This window comes from Ciconia boyciana, chromosome 5 (assembly GCF_034638445.1).
Source record: "Ciconia boyciana chromosome 5, ASM3463844v1, whole genome shotgun sequence".
Classification (NCBI taxonomy): Eukaryota; Metazoa; Chordata; class Aves; order Ciconiiformes; family Ciconiidae; genus Ciconia; species Ciconia boyciana.
The window spans coordinates 58,066,780-58,087,967 of record NC_132938.1 but is presented as its reverse complement, the minus strand read 5'-3'; the positions used below and the strand labels follow the sequence as shown (position 1 = coordinate 58,087,967).

Below are 21,188 nucleotides of genomic sequence, written 5' to 3'. Positions count from 1 at the left end.
CCTGATGTGGACCAATCCTAGACCATCAGTACGTTCGCATGATTTGGCCTAGCGCACTAGGACATCTATCAGCACTCAGCGCACCACCTACGCCTTTGCCATGGATTGCCTAACAGAAGCACCACCTATTCAGATGGCTAGGCAAAGCAGCATTTACTGTCATGCTGCTTTGTCTACATCTGGCTAAGGCTTCAGAGCCTGAGGGGGGAAAAAAGGAAGGAAAAAGTCCATGCATCACAAGATAACCTAGTTTAAATACACAACTTTAAATATTGAGGTCTTCAGCATCTGCTAAGGGCTGGAAGATCAGAATTGCCAGTGGCTGGTGGCTACAGTGCTGTCTGTGCCGGGTTTTGTCCATCCTTGTGTAATAAAACACTACCTTTTATGACTCTTTGGGATACAACAGCCCTTGGCAACACACAAGGAAGCAGCCATCTAAGAAGACACCGTAACGCTTCTGAAGACTTTACAAAACTGAAGTTAAGTCCTCCTTCATGATCTGAGTGGAGCTAACATCAATCTCCTCCTCTGTTTTCCAAGACAATGAGTGTTATGTCTGAATTGCTGCCTGCATTCTCCCATGGGAAACAAATAAAGAAGGCAAGAGCGAGGCTTTCTCTTCTCTTTTCAGGCAGGCATATGGGGACCACAGTGCAAATTCATTTTTGAGCTGCTTTGCTGCCTCAACTGGAGAAGCAGATGATGTGGGGAAGTGGAGCTAAAGAGGCTCAGCATAAGCCAAACAAAACTAGCTCATATCCACAACCCAGGAATACTGCAAAGATGTCTGATGTAGGTGAGATTAAAACAGCAGCAGTTTTAAAGAAGCTGAAGGAATTAGCTGAAAAAGCCCCTTCCCTGAGGAAATACAGAGGCAAGTGAAAAACCCACAATTTTTTTTTTTTTTTTGGGGGGGGGGTTGGCACATCCACATGGCAGATGAGAAGCACGTCAGAGGTTAGCTAAATGTTACTAGTTATTTCAGTTTAAAATTCTGTATTATATTAACATCGTGGTTGTTAACGCTGTGTTTGGCTGTGAGGAATGCTTTTTGAGAGGCGCTGGCTTACGCTTGGTGAAAGCGCTGCTGTCCTGAGCCTGCGGTGCCTCACACAGAGCAGCTGCAGCCTGACAGAGTCAGGCACTGCTCTCCCACGGGCCTGGAGCAGGGGCAGGGCTGGCCTGCAGCACGCCAGCAGGAACCTGAAGCTTAACCTACCCGGCAAATGCCATCTGTAAGCTAACTTGAAAGCATTTGAGCTAATGCACTTTATCTTGCATTTGCCACTAGCCAAGAGCACGCACGCAGCCAGTTCTGCAGCTCAGCTCATGCCCAGGAACCCAGCGCCTGGCAGTAACGCTCCCATGTTGCTGAACCCCTGGTGTGATGACATTTGGGAATGATTGAGTATCTCTGTGTTATCCTCACAAATGCAGGTCTCAGAGCAGGTGAGAACAAGCTGTGTCATGCCCTGCACATCCCATTGTAGTAATGTATGTGGCTATAACTTTTCTACCTGCTCTTCTAGATGTCCCGCATGAGGAAATGTAACTTCTCCCCTTCCCCACAAACTCCTACAGTAACAGGATTCAATAGGTAAAGTAACACCTTACTCTACAAGCAATGCTTTCCTTGACAAGGTAGCACATTCTTCTGGAACAGAACTGTTTTGCACCTGACTGTAGTTTTCAAATCCTAAACAAATGCTTTTGTGCACTCACTAAATAAATGCCTCTGGACAGAGAGAAGGTGGGAGGGGACACCAGTGACCACTACCTAGATGATCCTTTCAAAGTAGTAATGAAAGACAGAAAGAAAAGAGAAGATACCAGCTTCCTTAAGGATTACACTACTAGCACCACGCAAATTCCTACCATCTACAGCACAGGCGGAGTGTCTGCCTTCAGTCACACAGTTATGTCACACACATATGTATATCAAGTATATCTTTAGCAGGGGATAAAAGAAGAAATAATATGAGATTAAAGACACATATCTATTGACTTGATCTGAGGAGCTATCTGTCCCTGTATTACCTATGGAAGCCAGTAACAGTTGCTGGTGCTTGACCTGTAGGAATCCTGCTGTATTGTGCGCTGAAGCCTTTGGAGCTATGTATGTATATCACAAACCTCAAAGGGTGGCAGCTGACCTAAATAGTTGATAAACACTTAGCAGAGATCAACTCTTCCTGTGTTTGCTGTATGTACCATAATGTAAGCTCACAGTCAGAAAACAAACTTAAACACTTTCACTTTCCTACTTTCCAACCCCCTATATCTGAAGCATACGTATTGAAAGCACTAGCTTCAAAATCAAGCCTCTGGGGACAATACAGAAGACTAATTGTAAATAATAAGCTTTATACAGATGATTGTTATGACTTCATGAAAATAGCTGAAAACTATCTCTCTGCTTTAGAATTCCAGAGAACACTCGCAACACGAAACAGCCTGGGAAGCGCAATGTTAGAGTATAGAATAATTTCCACAGAATTCTGTATTTTTAACTATTGGTTCCCATTATATTAAGTTTTGGGAGTCTTTACTGTATTTCTTTTTAGAATTTTACATTAAAATGTTTTTATATTTCAACTGAACATAGATTGTTTAAGAAATAACCTTGAAAAAGCCAAAAGCACACTCCTCTGAGTAGTACCAGGATTTATCTTCCCAAATTCTAAGTCAGCTTTTATCTCCATTTTAAATTTATCAAACTGTCTACAACAGATAAAATGTCAACAGGGAAAACAAACCGTTTTTTACAAGGAACAAAATGTTTCACTGTGTAATGACCTAAGAGAACACAGCCCAAGAAGTTACCACGCAGATGCCAAAGCAACCGGAAAAAACTCCCACGTTGCTTGTACACCTGCTCTGAGACAGACAAACTTTTCCTCCTACTACATTGCTTCAGCAGCTTTATTGTACATCAAGCTGAAGGAGAAGAGCTGATCCAGCACACCCTCCCCGTCTCTAAAATTAGCAGCAGAACTAAAGATGAAATCGGATGTTGAGTATTTCTTGGCAGATATGTGTAACTCTGCATGTACCAGTAATGTCTTCTGTGGTATGCACTAAAGCTGGTGTAGAAATGGTGCTGTAGCTTTCAGAGCAGCTCTTAAAATGGCATGTGTTCATGCTATGAGAATCTTCACTATCTTCAGCTTTTCATGTATCCATTTTCATAGATGCAGTCCATAAAATTAGCCTCTATGTTATTTTTATGCAATTTTGCCATTGCTTAGTCATAAACATCCAAGACTATTTGAATTCATACAATAAGGTGATATAACAGAGTCTTTAGGTAATCAGACATGGTCCTATTTCTTACCATTCTTAAAGCTAAGGAAATATGCTGTCTAAGAGTGACTCTCAAGTCCCTGAATTTAAATCCATTAACTATTTATGAGTTACGTTGCATTTCAATTTTTCAATAAAATGTCTTTTGTTCTGCAAAACTTTCGTCTGAAAGCATAATTAGGTTATGCACTTATACAGGACGATATACTCACAAATAGTTTCAGGAAGAAAAACGGAAATTTTCAGTTGAATTGACCCAGAACTTCCTCCCCACATTTTTGTTAGGTTATAAAATCAATTATTTGTGCAGCTTTACCATATGAACACTTTCAGTTTAATGTCTTTGTTCTCACTGATAAAGTGTTCCAAAAAACCCAAACAGTACAGTGCATGGTTTCACCTCACTGCATCTACAATTCTGATAAGTGAAAGGATATGTAAAATTACTTACTGAACACATCTCCTCGGGGTTTCTGAGGATCTATCTGGATCCTGTTGTCATCTGTAATTCCTTGGGAAGATGTAGTTTCAATGGGAACATATGAAGGCTCTTCAGTTGTTATCGGAGGAGCTCTTTGTGGTGGTAGTGTAGATCTTAACGTTGTAGGCTGAGGTGGTGTTGGAGGTGGAGGCTTCGTCACTGGCTTCGTTACTGGCCTTGTTGTCACTGGCACATACCTAGTGGTTGGCTTTGGTGTCAGTCGTGTTGTTGGCCTGGGTGTAGGACGAGTTGTTGGCCCAGGTGTAGGTCGAGTTGTTGGCCTGGTCACCGGCCTTTCTGTAACAATAGCAGGTACATACGGTGGTCTGAGGGGTTGCCTTGTGCCTCCAACATCAGGAATCCTATTGGTTATACCACTACCTCCCTTAGGGAGCGTGCTGTTGCCCTTGAATATATGATATGGACCAGGTGGTTCAATCATAACATTAGGAATAACTGCAAAGAGAATCAAAATGGGACCACAATGGACATCTGAGTCTCTCGCTCCAGAAACTGAATATATTTCATTATGACACGGAGAGTCTTTGCTGAAAGCACTTCTCTTCTTCTGAACGTTTCCACTAATTAGAAACATACTTTAGCATAAGCACTGCTGAATTATCACTTCCCTTTAGATAGTATTTCTCATTACAGCAGTTTAAGAGATGATTTAGAATGACTGAAGGCCAACAGACTTCCATCCCCACCTCCTCCCAAGCATCAACTCTCTTTCAGAGGTGGTAAAACTTACCCAAAAACACTGTTAGTGAAAAAGCATGGACCGGAAGACGTGTGTTAAGCAGCCCTCTAAACTGGACAAGTTTGTACCCGGGAGCAGAGGTGAGTTTAGTAAGACTCCAATGTGACAATCATTTTGGTCATGGATGGGCAGCTAACTTTGGCTTAAGAAAGTTATCTTTCAGACCTCTCTGCTTCTTCTAAACTTTTCTCCTTGTCAATAAGCATTAATCATTTTACAGAGATTGAACCTAAGCCAATAGCCTTCATTTAGATCTTTACCTTTATTAATCACCAGGAAACTAAGTGGTGTTTTTTCAGCCTCCACAAAAAGGAGAAGGTGAACTGAGCACCACCTACACCACAGTGACAGCGCATACAGTACCATCTCCCCCAATATTTCATAAAGAAAGGACAACAAATTTTAACTTGGTTTCACAAGGGGAGTTTCTGCAGACATGAAATGCAAGAACATCTGTTTAGTTATTTATAATTTTCTATTTGTTAATAAGCCTTTTATATCTCACTGGAGATCTTAAAAGCCTCAATAAGAACTCTAGTCACATATTTTGTGTACAAGTGTTTCAAGTATAACACACAGTTAAAATGAAGTACTACTGTTTGTTAAACAATGAATTGTTTGATGACAGCAGGTAAAAAGGTTTTCTCTCTGGCCGCCTGTTTATTACTATTCTTTTGAATACCCTGCGGTTTTTACATTATGGTATATTAAAATATAAAATACACCTTAGGGCTATGTCCCAGTAACACACATATAATTGTCCACATATAATTGCAAGGACTCAGGTTGTGAAAGATCACCTTAGCCAGATCACATTACCGTGACAGCTACAGCCAAAGGAAACAAGTCTGCAATGGTACTGCTCTTTAAAGAGATCAGCGAGTCACCAAAGACCAGAATCCACATATGAACACAGGGTCCTCGAAAAGATTCAGCAGATGTCATAGAGCTCCACAGTCCTGAGGGATGTCAAATGTGGGAGAGCTCCAATGGCCTGTTCTGTACCAAGGGGGGGTGGCTGCTTTTCCCAAGACAGAAGTGAGGAAGGGAATTCTCCAACAGGGAATACTTCCAGAGAAATCCTCCCTCTCGGCTCTGCTCACACCTGGGGAGCAGCACGGAGTGGATGGGGCGAGTTGCTGAAATGGGCCAGTGGCAGAGTGTACATAATAACGGGGTATGAGTAATAGGTACTGTTTGACCAGACCTACCCAGCTTACTCAGTTGTTCTCATCCTGAAGCAATCTCTAGAATGAAGCTGCGAATAGGGAGAGGTGAATTTCTTTCTAATTATGAAAATGTCCCAGGGAAAGGTATTTTTACCAAGGCATGCTAAGACTCAGAAAACTCTGACTACATTCCCTGGCCTCTCATTAAATATTAAAAATAGTTAAGAGAAACTGAGCCTGATAGTGCTGTATCTCAAAATTTACAACATGGGACACATTTACTTTCAGAATTCCTTTTTTAAAAAGGAGCATTACATACGTATGCAGTTTGTTCCATTGTCTCTGTACCCTTCTTTACACTTGCATTTGTAGGATCCTGGTGTGTTGTAACATCGTGAAAAACTACCACACTGATGGTGGCCAAGGGAACATTCATCTATATCTGCAACAGAAAGTTACATTAAAAAATCATTTACATCAAAGAAACTTGACTTTTTGCTTATCCCTGCAAAAACACAAACAGTAGTATGGCCATTAGGAAAATATTATTAATTTTGAAAACTTTAATAAAACTGAATTTGGGAAAAGGAAGATAGACAGTCACAAATCAATGAGGTGATACAAACATCAGGGTAAAAGGGACTATTATGCAACTCTGGTATTGCTCAGCTTATACCTTAGCATCAGCTTCAATGATGTGCCGTGGGTAGACTGCAGTTGAGATCACGAAGATCACAATTTTAATAACCACTTCTTAAAGGTGACATGATAAGAAAAGAAAAACTGAGTGTAGGAATATGCATGTTCTTAATCACACAGGTATTAAACTGTTTTTTCATAAAATGCTTCCTCTATTATACACCTCTATAGATGTTTCTACATCAAGTAGAAACTGCTTCAAACATCTTATATGGCATTTCCATGTTTGTTTTTAGGGATGCAAGCAAAAATCTCCAAATTCCAGTGCTCTGCATAGAGATTTCTCTCCAAAAAATATACTTAAACAAATGTCAAGCAATGCCTCATTATCTCCACATGATCCTTTTTTCAGGAAAAGGATCATAACCAGTTGGAACCATATGGATCATAACCATAACCCTGGAAAACTAAGACAGTGGGACCTGGGAACATGTTTGTTGAAGGGCATATGCCAGCTGCATTCCAGTCTCATGTCCAGACAAAGACAGGTTATTTCCAAACCCCTGCCTTTTCTCCACCTGTCTTCAGGGGAAGGAAAGTTGGGCAGCCTGGGTTGGAAGGAGCTGTGTTGTGCTCTAGCCACATTTTCTTATCTTGGATCTTGGGGCATGCTACAGAGCACACCTGCATTACAGCTCAGACATAGCCCAAGCTCATACGTTGCTCCAAACCTACAACTGCCTGCACACAGTGAAACCTGTGGGGACAAAGGCTTTGGAAAGAAATTCCTGGGGTCATCAGCTCTGCTCTCCCACTAGCTTCCACAGGGGAACCAGTTACAAGAATGGGGGCCAAATATATGCTTTCTTTTTCACAGTCTATTTCTATAATCCACTCTTTCGTAAAATACAGATGCAGTGCAACCTAAAACAACCTGCTTCAACATTTCAGCCATAATAAGCAAACATTTCTCTTTAAACTGTTAATTTCAGTTTAGAATATGCAGCTCTATTACATGCACAGAAGAAAGAAGTTGTTATTACCGTGGCATTGGTATTTGCCTCCGATGTACATTAGATCAAAGCCTTTATGACACCTGCAAATGTAGCTTCCAAAAGTATTGATGCAGTGCCTAAATCGTGGACAGATAACTCTCCCAGTGGCACATTCATCAATATCTGTGGAAACAAAGAAACTGTATTATTCTGAATAGCAGTTAAAATACAATCTATACTATCTAAATTAAACTGGTTTCACATAATGAGAAAATGAAGAATAGCCAAAGTATTTTTCATAAGGTCCTTCTGGCTACAAGCTGGCCAGCCAGCAGTAACAACTGAGCACTTCTTCTGGCTGTGCCATCTCAGTTCAGCTCTTGGTCACACACCCAAATTTTTATGCCTCCTGTGCCAGAAGCCTTTACGAATACTGTGAGTGACAAGAGATGCACTGGCGTAATGAGCATTGCTACTGAATTTGGAATGCTTGCTCTATGCTTTTGCCATCCTGGTACCCTTCCCCCTGGAGAGGAGTCGTTCTCTAATTCCCCACTGAATGCACGACAGCTTCTTCAAGGCCTCAAAGCACTCATCCTTAAAACTGTAATGGTAGTTGCCTGAAGAAAAGCTATTTTGTGTTATTTGTATAACTTTCTTTCATCTCACCAAGCCCTGCCTGGTTATAACGACAGCACCTGGATTTACAGACAAGGAATAATAATAAAAACAACCCCAGTAATTCTTTTTCTGAAACATGCCTGAAATATTGTTCCTGTAGCACAGGTCATACGTACATATTCAAAGTACATCAACCTGCAGTAGGAAGTGGTTTGGTTTTTTTTAAATCTCAGGTGCCCTAATCCATGTCCTGCCCATTGAGCCTATCAGGAAATCTTCATCTGTTCAGGACTTGCTCTAAACAAAGAGAGTTCAAGCTAATGCCAGGGGTGCAGTATTTCTGGGTCTCCTACCAGTCTGTTACCACAGGCAAAATGCTTTTTGAGTATCTGCTCTTTGCAATCTCTTACCCTGCAGGGCCTGCGCTGTAGCTGACCCCTCTTTCACAGAGAGGTTGGTTACCTCAGTGACCTTAAAGCGTCTCTGAGGTTCTGAGATACATGGCTCCCATTTGCCCTGCCAGGGCCTCCCAGCAGGACCTGAAGCAGTGCTTCAGCAAGCGACGTCCAGGCAAGGACAGAGGAGCGGGAAGACACGGGTGATGCTCAGTAAATGTCTGATGCCTCTCATCTCCCAGAAGATGCTGTTCTTCATGCTGACTACCAAGCCAGGCAGAGGCCCAGGGAGCAGCCCATGCTCACCCAGCGCTGCTTTCACTGCCTGGGAAACTCTCAGATGAGGTCAGGCTGATACACAAAAGCTGCTTGTGCTACCACTCACTTTGTAGCCCCTGGAAACCGAGCTGAAGCCTGCTGAATGCTTCAACCCTAATTCTTCACTGAGGTAGACACCTGCCGTGCAGGGCTGCCTATGATGCACGCTGCCCCTGACGTTTGTTGGTTATCTACAGAGCACAGCTCAAGCCTTTGCTCTGCAGCTCTATCAGGAAAGCAAGATTTTGCTCTCCACGCAATTCTTTTCCCAAAAGGAGCACTTCAGCTGCAGGTGTCAAGAGTGCAAAACAAAGCCGAGTGATTGATGCCCTGCTGCTTGTGAAAGAGGCCTGAACAAGGCAGAGGGAAGTCCGAGTCTTTTGCACAGAACAGGAAAAACATTACCGCAGAAGTGCTGGTTAGTTAGGGCAGCTACCTGAGACGGGGGAGATGTAGCTTCAAATTCTCCAAGCTGTGTTTCCCACAGCCAAAAGAAGTGACCTAGAGACATGAATTACTGGCTAGATGGGCTGTCCCAGTAGCTTCCGCTGGCACTGTCCCACTCTGCACAAAGAATTACTGAGGACACCAAGGATTCAGCCCCCGAGCTCCCACACTCCTGGCCCGTCAGACTGCTCTGACATAGCAGCTCTCCTTTACTCTCAGTTGGGAGCACTTCTGCAAAGCCGCGGTTAAAGGCCTGAATGAGAAAGAAAACAAGGCCAATACTGGGCGCCTCTCCACATGCCTGAATCTCCCTATAAATCTGCCTCTTGGTTCGAATCTATTATTAAAGTTTTAGGCTTTGAGTACATTATTAACAGTTTTATAAGTTCTACTGTGTTCCTTACTGTTATTTAATTTACAAGCCACAATTTTCTGCCCTTTATTAAAATATTGTTTCAAGGCTGCAAATTTCAGACTCTTGATGACTATGTGTGAGTTAGGGTTCTTTGTTGTTTTTATCTTTAAACCACAACTTCAAGAAACAATTCGGTAAGAAAAAGATTAGCCACTGAACATACTTCATCATGGCATGGATTACGTTCTTTAAAACTTAATGTAGCTTGTCCTGCCTTTCCCTCTGTACACATTCATGTTTTTGCAAATTCCCATAAGGCAAGAAGTATGTTAGATGATGAGAGCACTGTAGTGGTATTGTTTAGTTTTCTAGGCAGTTATACATCCTAAAGATACAGGACTGAACTGCTAATCAATACACTGTTGAAAACTGACACAAAAATAATGGAAAAAAGTAACAGTCTACTGCTTGCATTTAATATGAGGTGGGTGGATGCTCATTACTGGTAGGAAAAACACTTTTTGATCATTAGCTAGAAGCTGGTATGCAAGTGCTTACCATTAGTTTCCTGCAGTTCTTAAATAGTACAGTGACTGTGGCTTCTTTCAAGTCCATGGACTCATGCCAAATCACACCTGGGCCCAAACGGCGTAAGGCTGTTTCCCTTTGCCAGCTGCAACATGCTGTGGCTCATGCCCGCTTCCTATGAAAGCCAGGGCATGAAGGGGTGACTTGTATTCTGATCTCAGCCTGGTCTGCCACAGAGGTGCATGCCCAGACTTAGCACCGAGAGGCTGCTCCAAAGGCACATCATACAGGCAGCACCTGCGGCGTTTGACGGTCAGCGTTCAACAGAGAAGCAGAATTACAAAGTCTTGCTTGTCTCCTGCTGTGAGTACAACCATATTGCCAATCTAAGCACTAAACAACTATGAGACTGATTTAAAAATAGTATGATTTTTAAGTTTACAAGGTTGTATTTTCAAGTGTCTATACATAACCAAAACAACTACAAAGAATTTATTTTACAGTGAAAATAATTATTTTCAGTCCTCAAATAATTTCAGACCTTCTGAAGCTGAGATGTGTATAATGCTAATTTCATTAAACGAAAATCCCAATCCAAAAAGCTGGCAACACTGATTGATTTATTGATTCAAGAGTCATTAATCAATTAATTAGTCAATTAATCCATATTTTCATTAAATACTTTGCTGAATTCTTTTTCAATTTGTTTTTATTTAGTTTATATGATTTACCTTCATAGCCAAATTGTTTGGTGGCTCTATACTGATTATCTGGAAGGAACGTTTTAACAAGAGAATGATCAGCATGGGTTAAACTAAGAATAGAATAATGCCTAGAGGAATTTCCACCTGTGCTAAAAATAAGCATTACATTCCCAGCTGTCTTTCAAACTCTCCTCAAACAAGGATTTCACAAGCTGCAGCCAATGCACGCTTCAATGTTTTTTACCATCATCTACACTTCTATTTGTACTGCAACAATATCCAGACCCTCGCTGGAGCTGACAACCTCCCCAACAGTGATGGGCTTGTACACATGTGAGGAAAAGGCACAGTCCTAGCCCCAAAAAGCTCCAATTCTTGGAGGTATTTACTGGTTTTAGTACAACTCAAACTTGATAGAGAAATAACACAAAAAGGGTGCAAGGCACAATCACTTCTTACCAAAAAAGGGGAGTAGATCATGTTACGACCCATGACGGACAGACATCTCTTGCTGTGACTACCTTCTCTGTATTGTACAAGGCTGCTCTGAAATTTTTGTGGGAAATTTTAAAAATAGGTTATAAGATCAATCTGAATGATGCACACCCAACTGAAACGTGGGTACACAGTTCTTCACCTTTCTGGGAAAAAAAGTGTTTTTTTGAAAACTACACTGAAGAACTGAAAGTGTTTCATATAACTGGTTTGAGTGCTAGTCTTCAGCATTCAAAGTGCACTTTGTTTATTTCAAAGTATGAAGTTTGCCTGATATAAAAATGCACACTAGGAGAATCTCGCAAGTATTTTTCTAGCAAATTTCTGTACTTGGTATAACTTCCTTGAATTTGTACTTAAAATCACTCAGCTCACTATGGCATGGCACAAGTCTCTTCCAAAGATCTCTGTCTGCCATAATGTCCACAGCGTGATTAATCACAATTCAATCCCTTCAGCATGTGACAACGGTGAGGTTTTTTTCTCCTGTTCTACCCATTCTTTTGCATACATAGATGTGCCAATCATGCACTTCAGAAAGCCTCCGACTTAGAGCTGAGCCTGCTCCTCACATCAGAAGATCCAGAATCTGTCCCTTGCTCTGCCAGCAAACTCTTGGCCAGCATGGGTCAGCCACTTGGAGAACCACCTCCCCTGTGGACAGCCATGATAGAATGTGGATGCCCTAATCATCCATTTGGGTCTTACATTCTTTCAGTGCAAGTGGTGTTACTGGTTATGGAACTGTAGCACTGCATAGGATATAAATAATAAAATCACTGGAGCATCATATCCACTCAGGATGTATAGTTAATGACTAATGAAATCGCATGTCACGCTGTTCTTCAGACCATAGTAGAGTATGGCACAATGCAGTCATTAACCGTAAGCACCTTTTCCATGTTCACGAACGTGGGAGCAAAACATTTCACTTTTATACAGTCTGAATTCCTGAGTTTATTTTAACCTGGAGTTTTCACAGTATGGAAGAAAGACAGTAGCTTCAATCCCATTAATACTGGGAGCACGCACAGACCTTCACCTCCCAGTATAATCTCAACGATTTGCGCAAATTATCCCTCTACCCACTGAGCCTAGGCACCACCTTTTGGGTATGAGGGAGAGCTGACCTCCCCGTTCCTTTTTTTTATGCAGGCAGGTATTTTGGAGTCTCTGTTAGCAATAGTTTAAAATGACCCAGTAACAGGAGTGGTAAGGGCCGAGGGCTTGGATGCCAAGCAGCCCGTGTGGGTTTTAAGCAGTCAATGAAACTTGCAGGACTGGAGGAAAACACTGGTGAGCTCTGACACAGACCAATCACTTGAGAGCACTTGAGCAACATGCCCATCCCAATTCTCATTAGTAACGTCTTTAAACTGTATGTATGATGCATTCCAAATACATCTGATAAACTCTCTTGAACTGTGTTCAGTGTAAGGATAAAAACCTTTTGGAGAAAAAAAATTAAGTCTACATTTGACCACCTACCTATGCAAGTCCTGCCATCAGGCCCTAGCTGCAGTCCTGGAGAAGGACAGCGGCAGCGTACTTCCCCTTTCAGTACATCGCAGCCATACTGACAGTTTGCCATCGAGCAAGAAAGGGCATCTAGGGAAAAATAATTGAACATATTTAGATAAGCACTCTGATCAGTACCAGAAAATTACTGAAAACTTTGGAGAATTAAGACATTATATAATTATGATAGAAGTGGAAAAAATCTTGTTGAATTTAACAGGTATTCATTCAGGCTTTAAAGAGCAAATGCATATGTAGTAAATTTTTTCTTCCCACAAATCACATCTCTAAGGAAAAAAAAAAGAAACCCACCAAAATTGTAGCAAGTTGTGTCATGGAACATAGCCCCCATGAGGAGCATAAAGCCCAGTATGTACCATAAACACTTCTGGACAGTACTGCCATTTTAAAATAGGAGCATCTCTAATTAAAGGTAATTTCTCTCCCTTTCTCTCTGTCCAGACACTCAAAATATCCACTTTTATGGGAGCAAGTAGGAACCTGATCTCCAGAGAGATGATAGTACAATTTTATACCAGTCAAACAACCAACATCTGCAGCTTTGATGATTTTACATTCATAAGGGCATAATACAGCAGAACTGCAGGTGTCTTGCTGCAATGAATACTGCAAGCACTTGTCCTTGAAGGCCAATTAACAGTGATTTACAGCACTGAAGAATGCTTCTGGGGAAACTTGTAATAAAACTAATAAAATCAAAATATTTGCTCTTGTTTTGTTCAGCCTAATTTCATTAGAAAAAAGAAGCTCATCTTGTGCAACTGCCTAATTTCCAGCACGATTAATCTTTTACTTTGGGACTCATCTTCATTTCATACAAGTTTCCCATGGAAACCCAAGCAGGAATCTTGAAAAAAGAAAGCAACAAGCCTTGCCGTACTCGAGCACGTTCCATCTGGCATAAGCATGTAGCCATTCAGACAGTAGCACTTGTAGCTGCCATAGGTATTCATACACCGGTGTTTGCACAGCCGCGGCTTTAGTCCACATTCATTTAGATCTGAAATGAAAGGTACAAGGGAAGGGGGTGGGAAAAGAAAACATACAAAGTATGTGTGAAAAAACCTGCTAGTTAAAGTTCCCAAAGAAGGAAAAATATGGCAATTAGCTTTTTATATGCAGTCCAGCTGATAGCAAGTGTCCAGAACATCCTGCATGAAGCACTGTTCGCCCCTCCTGCCAAGTGGCGTATTTTCTTCTCTTTCACCGATATCCTTTCAGAAATGACAGTATTAGCATTAGATTAAGTGCCAACAAAAGTTTCATTAGGGAACGCACAAGCTCAGGCTGCCCACATCTTGCCACTATTCACGTTGATGCCATGTCCAGGACCAGCCAGAACTCTGGAGGAAGAGGAGGGAGAAAGCAAATGTCACTGCTGCAATCACTATCAGTGATTCTGATAGCGATTCAGTGATTCGCTATCATGCTTCAAAATTAGTCACAGAGGAAGGCAGGAAAGCTAACCTACTTTAAACAATCTCAGAGAGAAAATGTATTCCTTACCATCTAGAAAACACTGAAAAAAAAAGTATCTGACATCAGCGATATTTGCCAAGGACTATCCATGAAGGCTAGTATTTCAGATTTACAATTTAATACAGAATTCATGACTTAAACTGAAAATATTCAGCCTACAATTTTCATATTAGTACACAAGGCTTCTAACAAGAAGAAAAGATTGAGTGAGGATTTCCTTCAGAATTCTCTTCCAAGAATACGCGTTGGTTTTATCTGGGTAAAGCAGAATAATTTGTTACTTAGTTATTTGTGTACTGATGAGTAAAGATGACAATAAAGGTGAAAATAATAAATCTATTCACAAATCCAGCCAGCAAATACTTAAACAACTGAGTTACCGACCCTCATCTCTAATATTGCACAATGCTGTCTAGAGCTCTGTTACAGTAAGAGTCACTGTTATTTCCAGGAACTTTTCAAAGAGCCATCTCCACTATTAAGCACTTTCTCATCAAGTTTCACTCCCTAACCCACGTAGCACAAAAGTAAGCCTTGGGGCTCCTACCATGTGGTAGACACACAAACACAGTAGTCACTTTATAAAATGCCAGCTGAGAAGGTGACATATGCTTCCTATGGACTAGATGTGAAGGCTTAGAGTTAAGATGTTAAAACGGAAAGACAACTATACCTCTGGTTAGAATTAAGTCAGTAATTCATTGATAGCTTTACGGACTACAAGTAGCAACCTTAACAAGGTTTATGCTGCAAATGGAGTGAGAGAAAGTTACATTCACTGTGGAGATGAAGTCAGAGAAAACATTGCTTCTAGACAGCTACACCCGGAATTGTTCAAATTCATAGAATCATAGAATCATTAAGGTTGGAAAAGACCTCTAAGATCATCTAGTCCAACAGTCAACCCAACACCTCCATGCCTACTAAACAATGTCCCAAAGTGCCAGTCTACATGTTTTTTTAACTCCTCCAGGGATGGTGACTCCACCACCTCTCTGGGCAGCCTCTTCCAATGCTTGACCACCCTTTCAGTACAGAAATTTTTCCTAATATCCATTCTAAACCTCTCCTGATGCAACTTGAGGCCAAATTCCTAGTATTTGGATTTCAAATTCATCTTGAAAAATTGTAACCACTTAGTTTTGGAGAGCAACATTCTTCTTCATCTTTTTTTCAGGCCAAAGTGTTTCCAAATGGCATTCTAAAATTGAGAAGTGTTTTCCCTTTCATTATGACTGATGAAATGCAGAGCGATCAAAAGAAAAATAAATGTATTGGACTACAAGTCACTGATGCGATCCAAAATCAGCCACAAGGATTTTGCCAGTGCCTGTAGTGAGCACTCTCTTATATCACTGCTGTTCCTGAGAGCTCCTAACAGTGTTTATGTGTATCGTAACATTTATTATCTTCTGACCTACTTTGTTTTCATCTTCATGGGGTCAAGGAAGAGCAAGCGTCATGCAGACAGATATTTGCCCCTCCCCACAACCCTTCCCCTAACTGATGGATATGACCTTTTTTACTTAATTTTCCAAGGCCTCGAGAAGAGCAGCAGGTTTAGGGCTAAGAATACTTCCTGCTCCCCTCTGCTGCGAGAGGGTAGTGGTAAGGGACATAATTTTCCCTTTCTTCCTGCAGAAGGCTGAACAAGATGTTTCTAGGAAGCCTGAAGGGAAACCTTTGCTCCTAGAGTGGCAAGGAAGACCAGGCGAGTGTAGGCTGGACTTCAGTGAGGAACAGTTGCCAAAATAAGGGCTGGACAAGCAGTGATGACCATCTCCACAGTCTTCCTGCGGATCATGAGATGCAAAAAGAGCATCCCTTTTCAACTGTCACTGTTCGGGAGTTTGAAAACATTTCTGGAGTTGCTAGGAGAACATACTTCTCCCAGCAGGCACCAATGCCACAATCACAAGAGTGTACCTGCTGGATTTGAGAGAAACAGCTGTAGAAGAGATGTACATTTTCTACTGTGAAAGCGGGATCTTCAGCTAAGAGTTGTGACTACTGATAGAGCACATGCATAGGTCAAATGGAAAAGCAGCAGGGGATTATGCTAGAGGGGAAGGGCAAGTTTTCATTGTGAAAATCGTGTAAAAAAAAAAACTTTACATAAAAATGCTCAATAATAAATGGGTGAAAGCTCGCATTTTGGGAGGCAAACTTCTCTAGGCAGCACAAAAAGCTGCTTTTTTCTTTCTCTGTAAAACTTACTACAATTCGGCAGCTCCTGACAGACATTATAGCTGTATTAACATATTTATTACACATGCAACACGTCTGTTAAAAAAGTCATTGCTAAATTCAAAAACTCTGTTAGAGTTTGACTTCAATTCATAAAAGTATCCCCACAGAGCCCACACTATTGACTATTCTGAGATTCATGGGTAACAATCATTTTTAATTAAGAGAAGGAAAAGTTCAATAAGTTCAAAATATCTGTATTCTTCCTCTTCTGTACAATAAGCATCACTTTACAAAATAAATGCATAACAGAGCTAAGTATAAAATACTTAACTAGAAGTACGGACAGAATGAGGAAAGGTAATGCTGAAATTAAGCTGACAGGGCAGGATTTTAATAGTGCTTGTGTTATCTTCTAGTGCTTACATCCCACTGCACTTCAGCTCCTAAGTTCAGATACTCCTGAAGACTTTACCCTTAAGAACTGTCTCGCATTTATTTCCAGAGCCACAACCTCAGATCCAAAGTAGAAAATGGTAAGAATTTATGGCTGTTCTCAGTTTACCATCTTGCATAAAGTATAGATTACATTATGAGCCTTAAATAATTGGATCTTTCTATAGGACTCTGAATACTACACCACCATTTGGTACAAAATATTCTTAGTACAGAAATGAAAGCTCTGGTATTGACAAACAGACAGCTATTAGTAACATACTCTGAGAATAACCTGATCTTTAAAAGTAGGTGCAATCAACTGTATTAGGATATCACATCACATGCTTTTCGTTTGTGGAATTTTGACTAAATTATTTCTATTGTCTTCACTTCATTCTATTTCTGCCTGTGAACAAATGCTGTCAACATCAGCTTTTGATTCACATCTTAAAAAACATGCTGAAAGTAAAATGCCTGTGCCTTGAAAAAGTTCAAATTTTTTAACCTTGGCTGATTAACAGAAAGCTAAGGTCACAAGGCAGCAGAAATAGGCTGTTAGCACAACTCCACTTAAACCTAAACCTCATGTGTCACGGGTTTTCACTTTTGCCTTTGAAATTAGCTATTGAGAGAAAGATGTTTTTAACCTTATGGAGTCAGAATGAATGCTACTGTTTAGGAAAACAAGTACTGGCAGTGCTGTGGCTGCCAAGAGAGCCAAGAGAGAAGCCAGCCTGCCAACAGGTTAGGTGTGTCAGAGCATACCGCTCAGCCCACCTTATTTTCCCCAAAATGCAACTTTTCTTCTTTTCACCAGCGTAGACGGACACATACTCGGAAACTGCATGACAAGCACTACCCAGTTTCCTAGGAGGCACATTGTATGACTACTGGCAGGTCCTACTGGTTCTACATAAAAGGCCTGTATGAATAGGCTGACAGCTCTCTTGATCCACCTCCATGCACCCATGATCCGTAACAGCGTGCTTCCTTAAGAAGAGTCCGGATGTATTGCACATGGACTGGGGGAGTGCCATTTATATACTCTATCTGTATGGTTCTTGTTCCTTAAGTAAGGTCTATCTTTTCAAGAACAGGTTCAGGCTAATGTTAGCAGTCAAAAAATCAGCCGTAGCAACATACCCTCTTGAACAAATGCTGGTTACTTATCAATTGTGTATTTCAAGCAACATTTATAAAGACATCTCAGTATAAATGTCTATGCATCAAAAGAGAAAATAAGAAAACAGCAGAAGTTTCCTCTAAAAAAATTGAAAGCTAAAATGTATAAACTCAAAGGGTAATAAAAATAACACTTTTACATCATTTTTCTTTTTAATAAAATATCATAATTTCTTTTAGTCACTTACAATCTCACACTGAAATTTAAAATATGAAGCCCAACACTATTAAAAAGTTTAACAAATCCCTTTAATTTCTTTACGGGAATGTCCGCTCACTGTCCTGCACTTGAGAATGTCATTGTTCAGCCACTTAAATTCCCATGTTGCCTACAATTGCACAGTCAATGCAAAACCAGCATTCTTAATTTCAAAATAACATTATGTACAGTACTGCACATAAAAGCAGACTGACAGTTTTGGGCATTATAGAAAGCAGGTCTATGTCATAAGTGCAGGCTGCTGAGCACAAGTATTTTATTTTTAAAGAAATGAAATGAAAATGTGAATGCAAGGGAAGGACAAGAGTGCTATGCTGGCAAATCCAGATGCGACTTCTTTGACTGCTGTGGGGCACCACACATCATCTCGGATAATGACCAACTTCAGTGCACACTTAACAATGGGGCACTTATTCCTAGGAAGATGCAATACACTCTGCTGTTTTCTCTAATTAGCTTCTGCAGAAGACTCCAGCACTCAGACCTTTTCTGTCTTTTTCTGCCTAGTAGCTACCTTGGATCAGGTAACACAAAGGTCAAATATTCAATACCAAATTTACTCAGACTTCAAAACCAGAAAAACAGGGACCAGAAACCAAGTAAAAAATTAAACTGTTATCACCATACTATAAACAGTAGATCAGCTTTCATTTCCAGCAACTGTCATCACACTAGCATGTCAAACTTACGAGAGGAGATTTGTATCACCCTAAGAGAGTTTTGTTCACATCACTTAGTCTGATTAATCAACAGCTGCCAAATGCAGAAGTTAACAACCTCATTTTCTTCAACTTCCAGCTTTATATAAATCACGGTTTCATCTTTATCTAACCTGATAAACAATTTCCACCACTCTCACTTTACAAAGGAACTCAGAAACAAATAGAAAGTGCAGGCCCTGAAAGAAGAGCAGAGGAAAGAAACAAAAGCAAGTTACAACCATGAGTATGGTGGAGAGTCAAGCCTTTTCAGAATACAGGCACACAGCATCAAGGAAATACAATCAGTTATTTGCTCTGCATGCTGATGACACTGCAGGTTCAGCTTTTGCATCACAGCTGTCGGTCTATTAGACTCCAACCCCTTTGCAAGAAATTGTATTACTGTTTCAAGCCGTGCAGGCAGAAGGAGCACGCCACCTGAAATACAGGACCATCTCACCCCTTGATGCTATATTTCTTGCATGATGATCCAGGGGGCGGAATAGAAGTGCTTCACTCCTCTGACCAGGTGGACTTGTATATAGCTGCTCATCTTCACAGGATGGGAAGAAGGCATAATAAAAATGGAATTACCAGATCTTTGTAATATGCATTATTTCATCATTTAAAAAAAGAAAAAAATATATATATCTCAAGTGCTGACAAGAATTGCATTACAAAAAGAGAAAGTAGCAAACTTTGCATCATGTTCCTGGAACAAACAGGGTAAAGAGGATAGTAAGTTACAGAAAAGCAGCCTTACATTCTTTGCATAAAGACAACCTTTCCCAGCCGCACAAAGTTAACCTGCATATGCTTTAGATAGCTAGCAAAAATCACAAGTTTTCAACTATTTGTATTTGTCTGTGAACATAGATCTTATTGAAGAGTAGGTATCAATTTTCTGATGAACGCATTTTGAAAGAAGTATTAGTTCTGTTATTATCACTATAAATTAGAGAGCTGGCACAGGGTATTTTCTTTCAAGTTGCTCAACTGTTTTCTTAACTGGTTACAGCTGTAAACCTGGATCAAAAAGCTAGAAGGGAAACACTAAAGCCACTCAGGAGATTTGAATGCTGTGGGGAGAACATGTGGTTAGCTCTTGTGCAAAGTCACTGCAATTTAACTGCTGATGATAGCAACATAATAAAAAGAGTATCAGCTAATCCTAACTTCTGAGTGACTTAAAGCAAGGTCTAGATTGCCACAGCAGCTGTAGTGCCACTGGAAAAGGACAAGCATCCAGGCATCATCACACAGTCAGGGTTCAACAGTTCTGCTGTGAGGCTGGGTTCTTCTCTAGGATTGGTCCCTGGAATACGGCTTGATCCATGAGGCCCATGAACACATGAGATGTAAAGCCTGTTTATCAGCACTTGTACTCAAAGAACGCCTTTCACCAAGAACCTGAGCATACTTTATGGCCCAGCACCATTCACACATCCTAGAAAGACTTCCATCTCTGCAGGGGAACTCCACCATTTCTTTTGCCAACACCATTACTTTCTGTTATTACTAATTATTCTAGAACAGAAATGAGAAAGGTGGCCCACGGACTGAACAGGACAGGTGCTATATTAAGGTATAATAACATAGGTCACACTTATTCTGTGCGATTTGAATTTCCTCCCAGCAAAAGCAGACTCTGCATCCACCGTGCACTTTCAGGTCTCATCCTAACATGGGATCAGCACATAGCAAGAACGCACACCCTGACCCCAGGAACAGCTCAAGGGTCTCACCATGTAATAGAACCGATACAGGCTGTAGTCACCTGAACTGGTGTACATTTGGGACACGACAGCCAGCAGGCATCTCAGAAACCTCATGCACATCTGCCATGGCAACTTTGCCACCAATACCATGCAAGAATATTTGATCAGTACTGCCTAAAAGGCTTCCTTTAATCATTTATCACCACGTTTTTTTTCCTTCCTTAGCATTTAGTGGAAAGTGAATAGTTTAGTTCAAGACTGCAGCCTCCAGCAATTTGCACAACATTCTTTTGATATTGTTAAAGTAATTAGTACATATAAAAACTGTTACATCTACATACAACAACTGTTAGTTCACTGCACTGTTTTCTAAAAAAGTTCCAGACTGACTAAAACATGTGTAGAATAATAAAAATCATAACAACCCATCCTTTAAAATGTCAGCCCAGAGTAAAGGCAAAAGGAGACAGGGTAATTTGAGAGATGACAGAATAAATGGAACTTAAAACAA

The 21,188-nt window shown here is 40.8% G+C and overlaps 1 protein-coding gene across 3 annotated transcripts in view; it reads right to left on the bottom strand.

Annotated features, from left to right (window-relative positions):
• NPNT (nephronectin) overlaps positions 1–21,188 on the bottom strand; it is a 54,237-nt gene that overhangs the window by 13,858 nt on the left and 19,191 nt on the right. For 2 of the 3 annotated variants that reach the window (XM_072863075.1, XM_072863076.1), the window contains 5 exons: positions 13,633–13,752; positions 12,702–12,821; positions 7,399–7,533; positions 6,036–6,158; positions 3,758–4,243 (listed from right to left, as the gene is read on the bottom strand). In XM_072863075.1, the coding sequence (XP_072719176.1) occupies positions 3,758–4,243; positions 6,036–6,158; positions 7,399–7,533; positions 12,702–12,821; positions 13,633–13,752 (984 nt within the window). The remainder of the gene's footprint in view (positions 1–3,757; positions 4,244–6,035; positions 6,159–7,398; positions 7,534–12,701; positions 12,822–13,632; positions 13,753–21,188) is intronic. The other variant, XM_072863077.1, reaches the window with a different exon arrangement.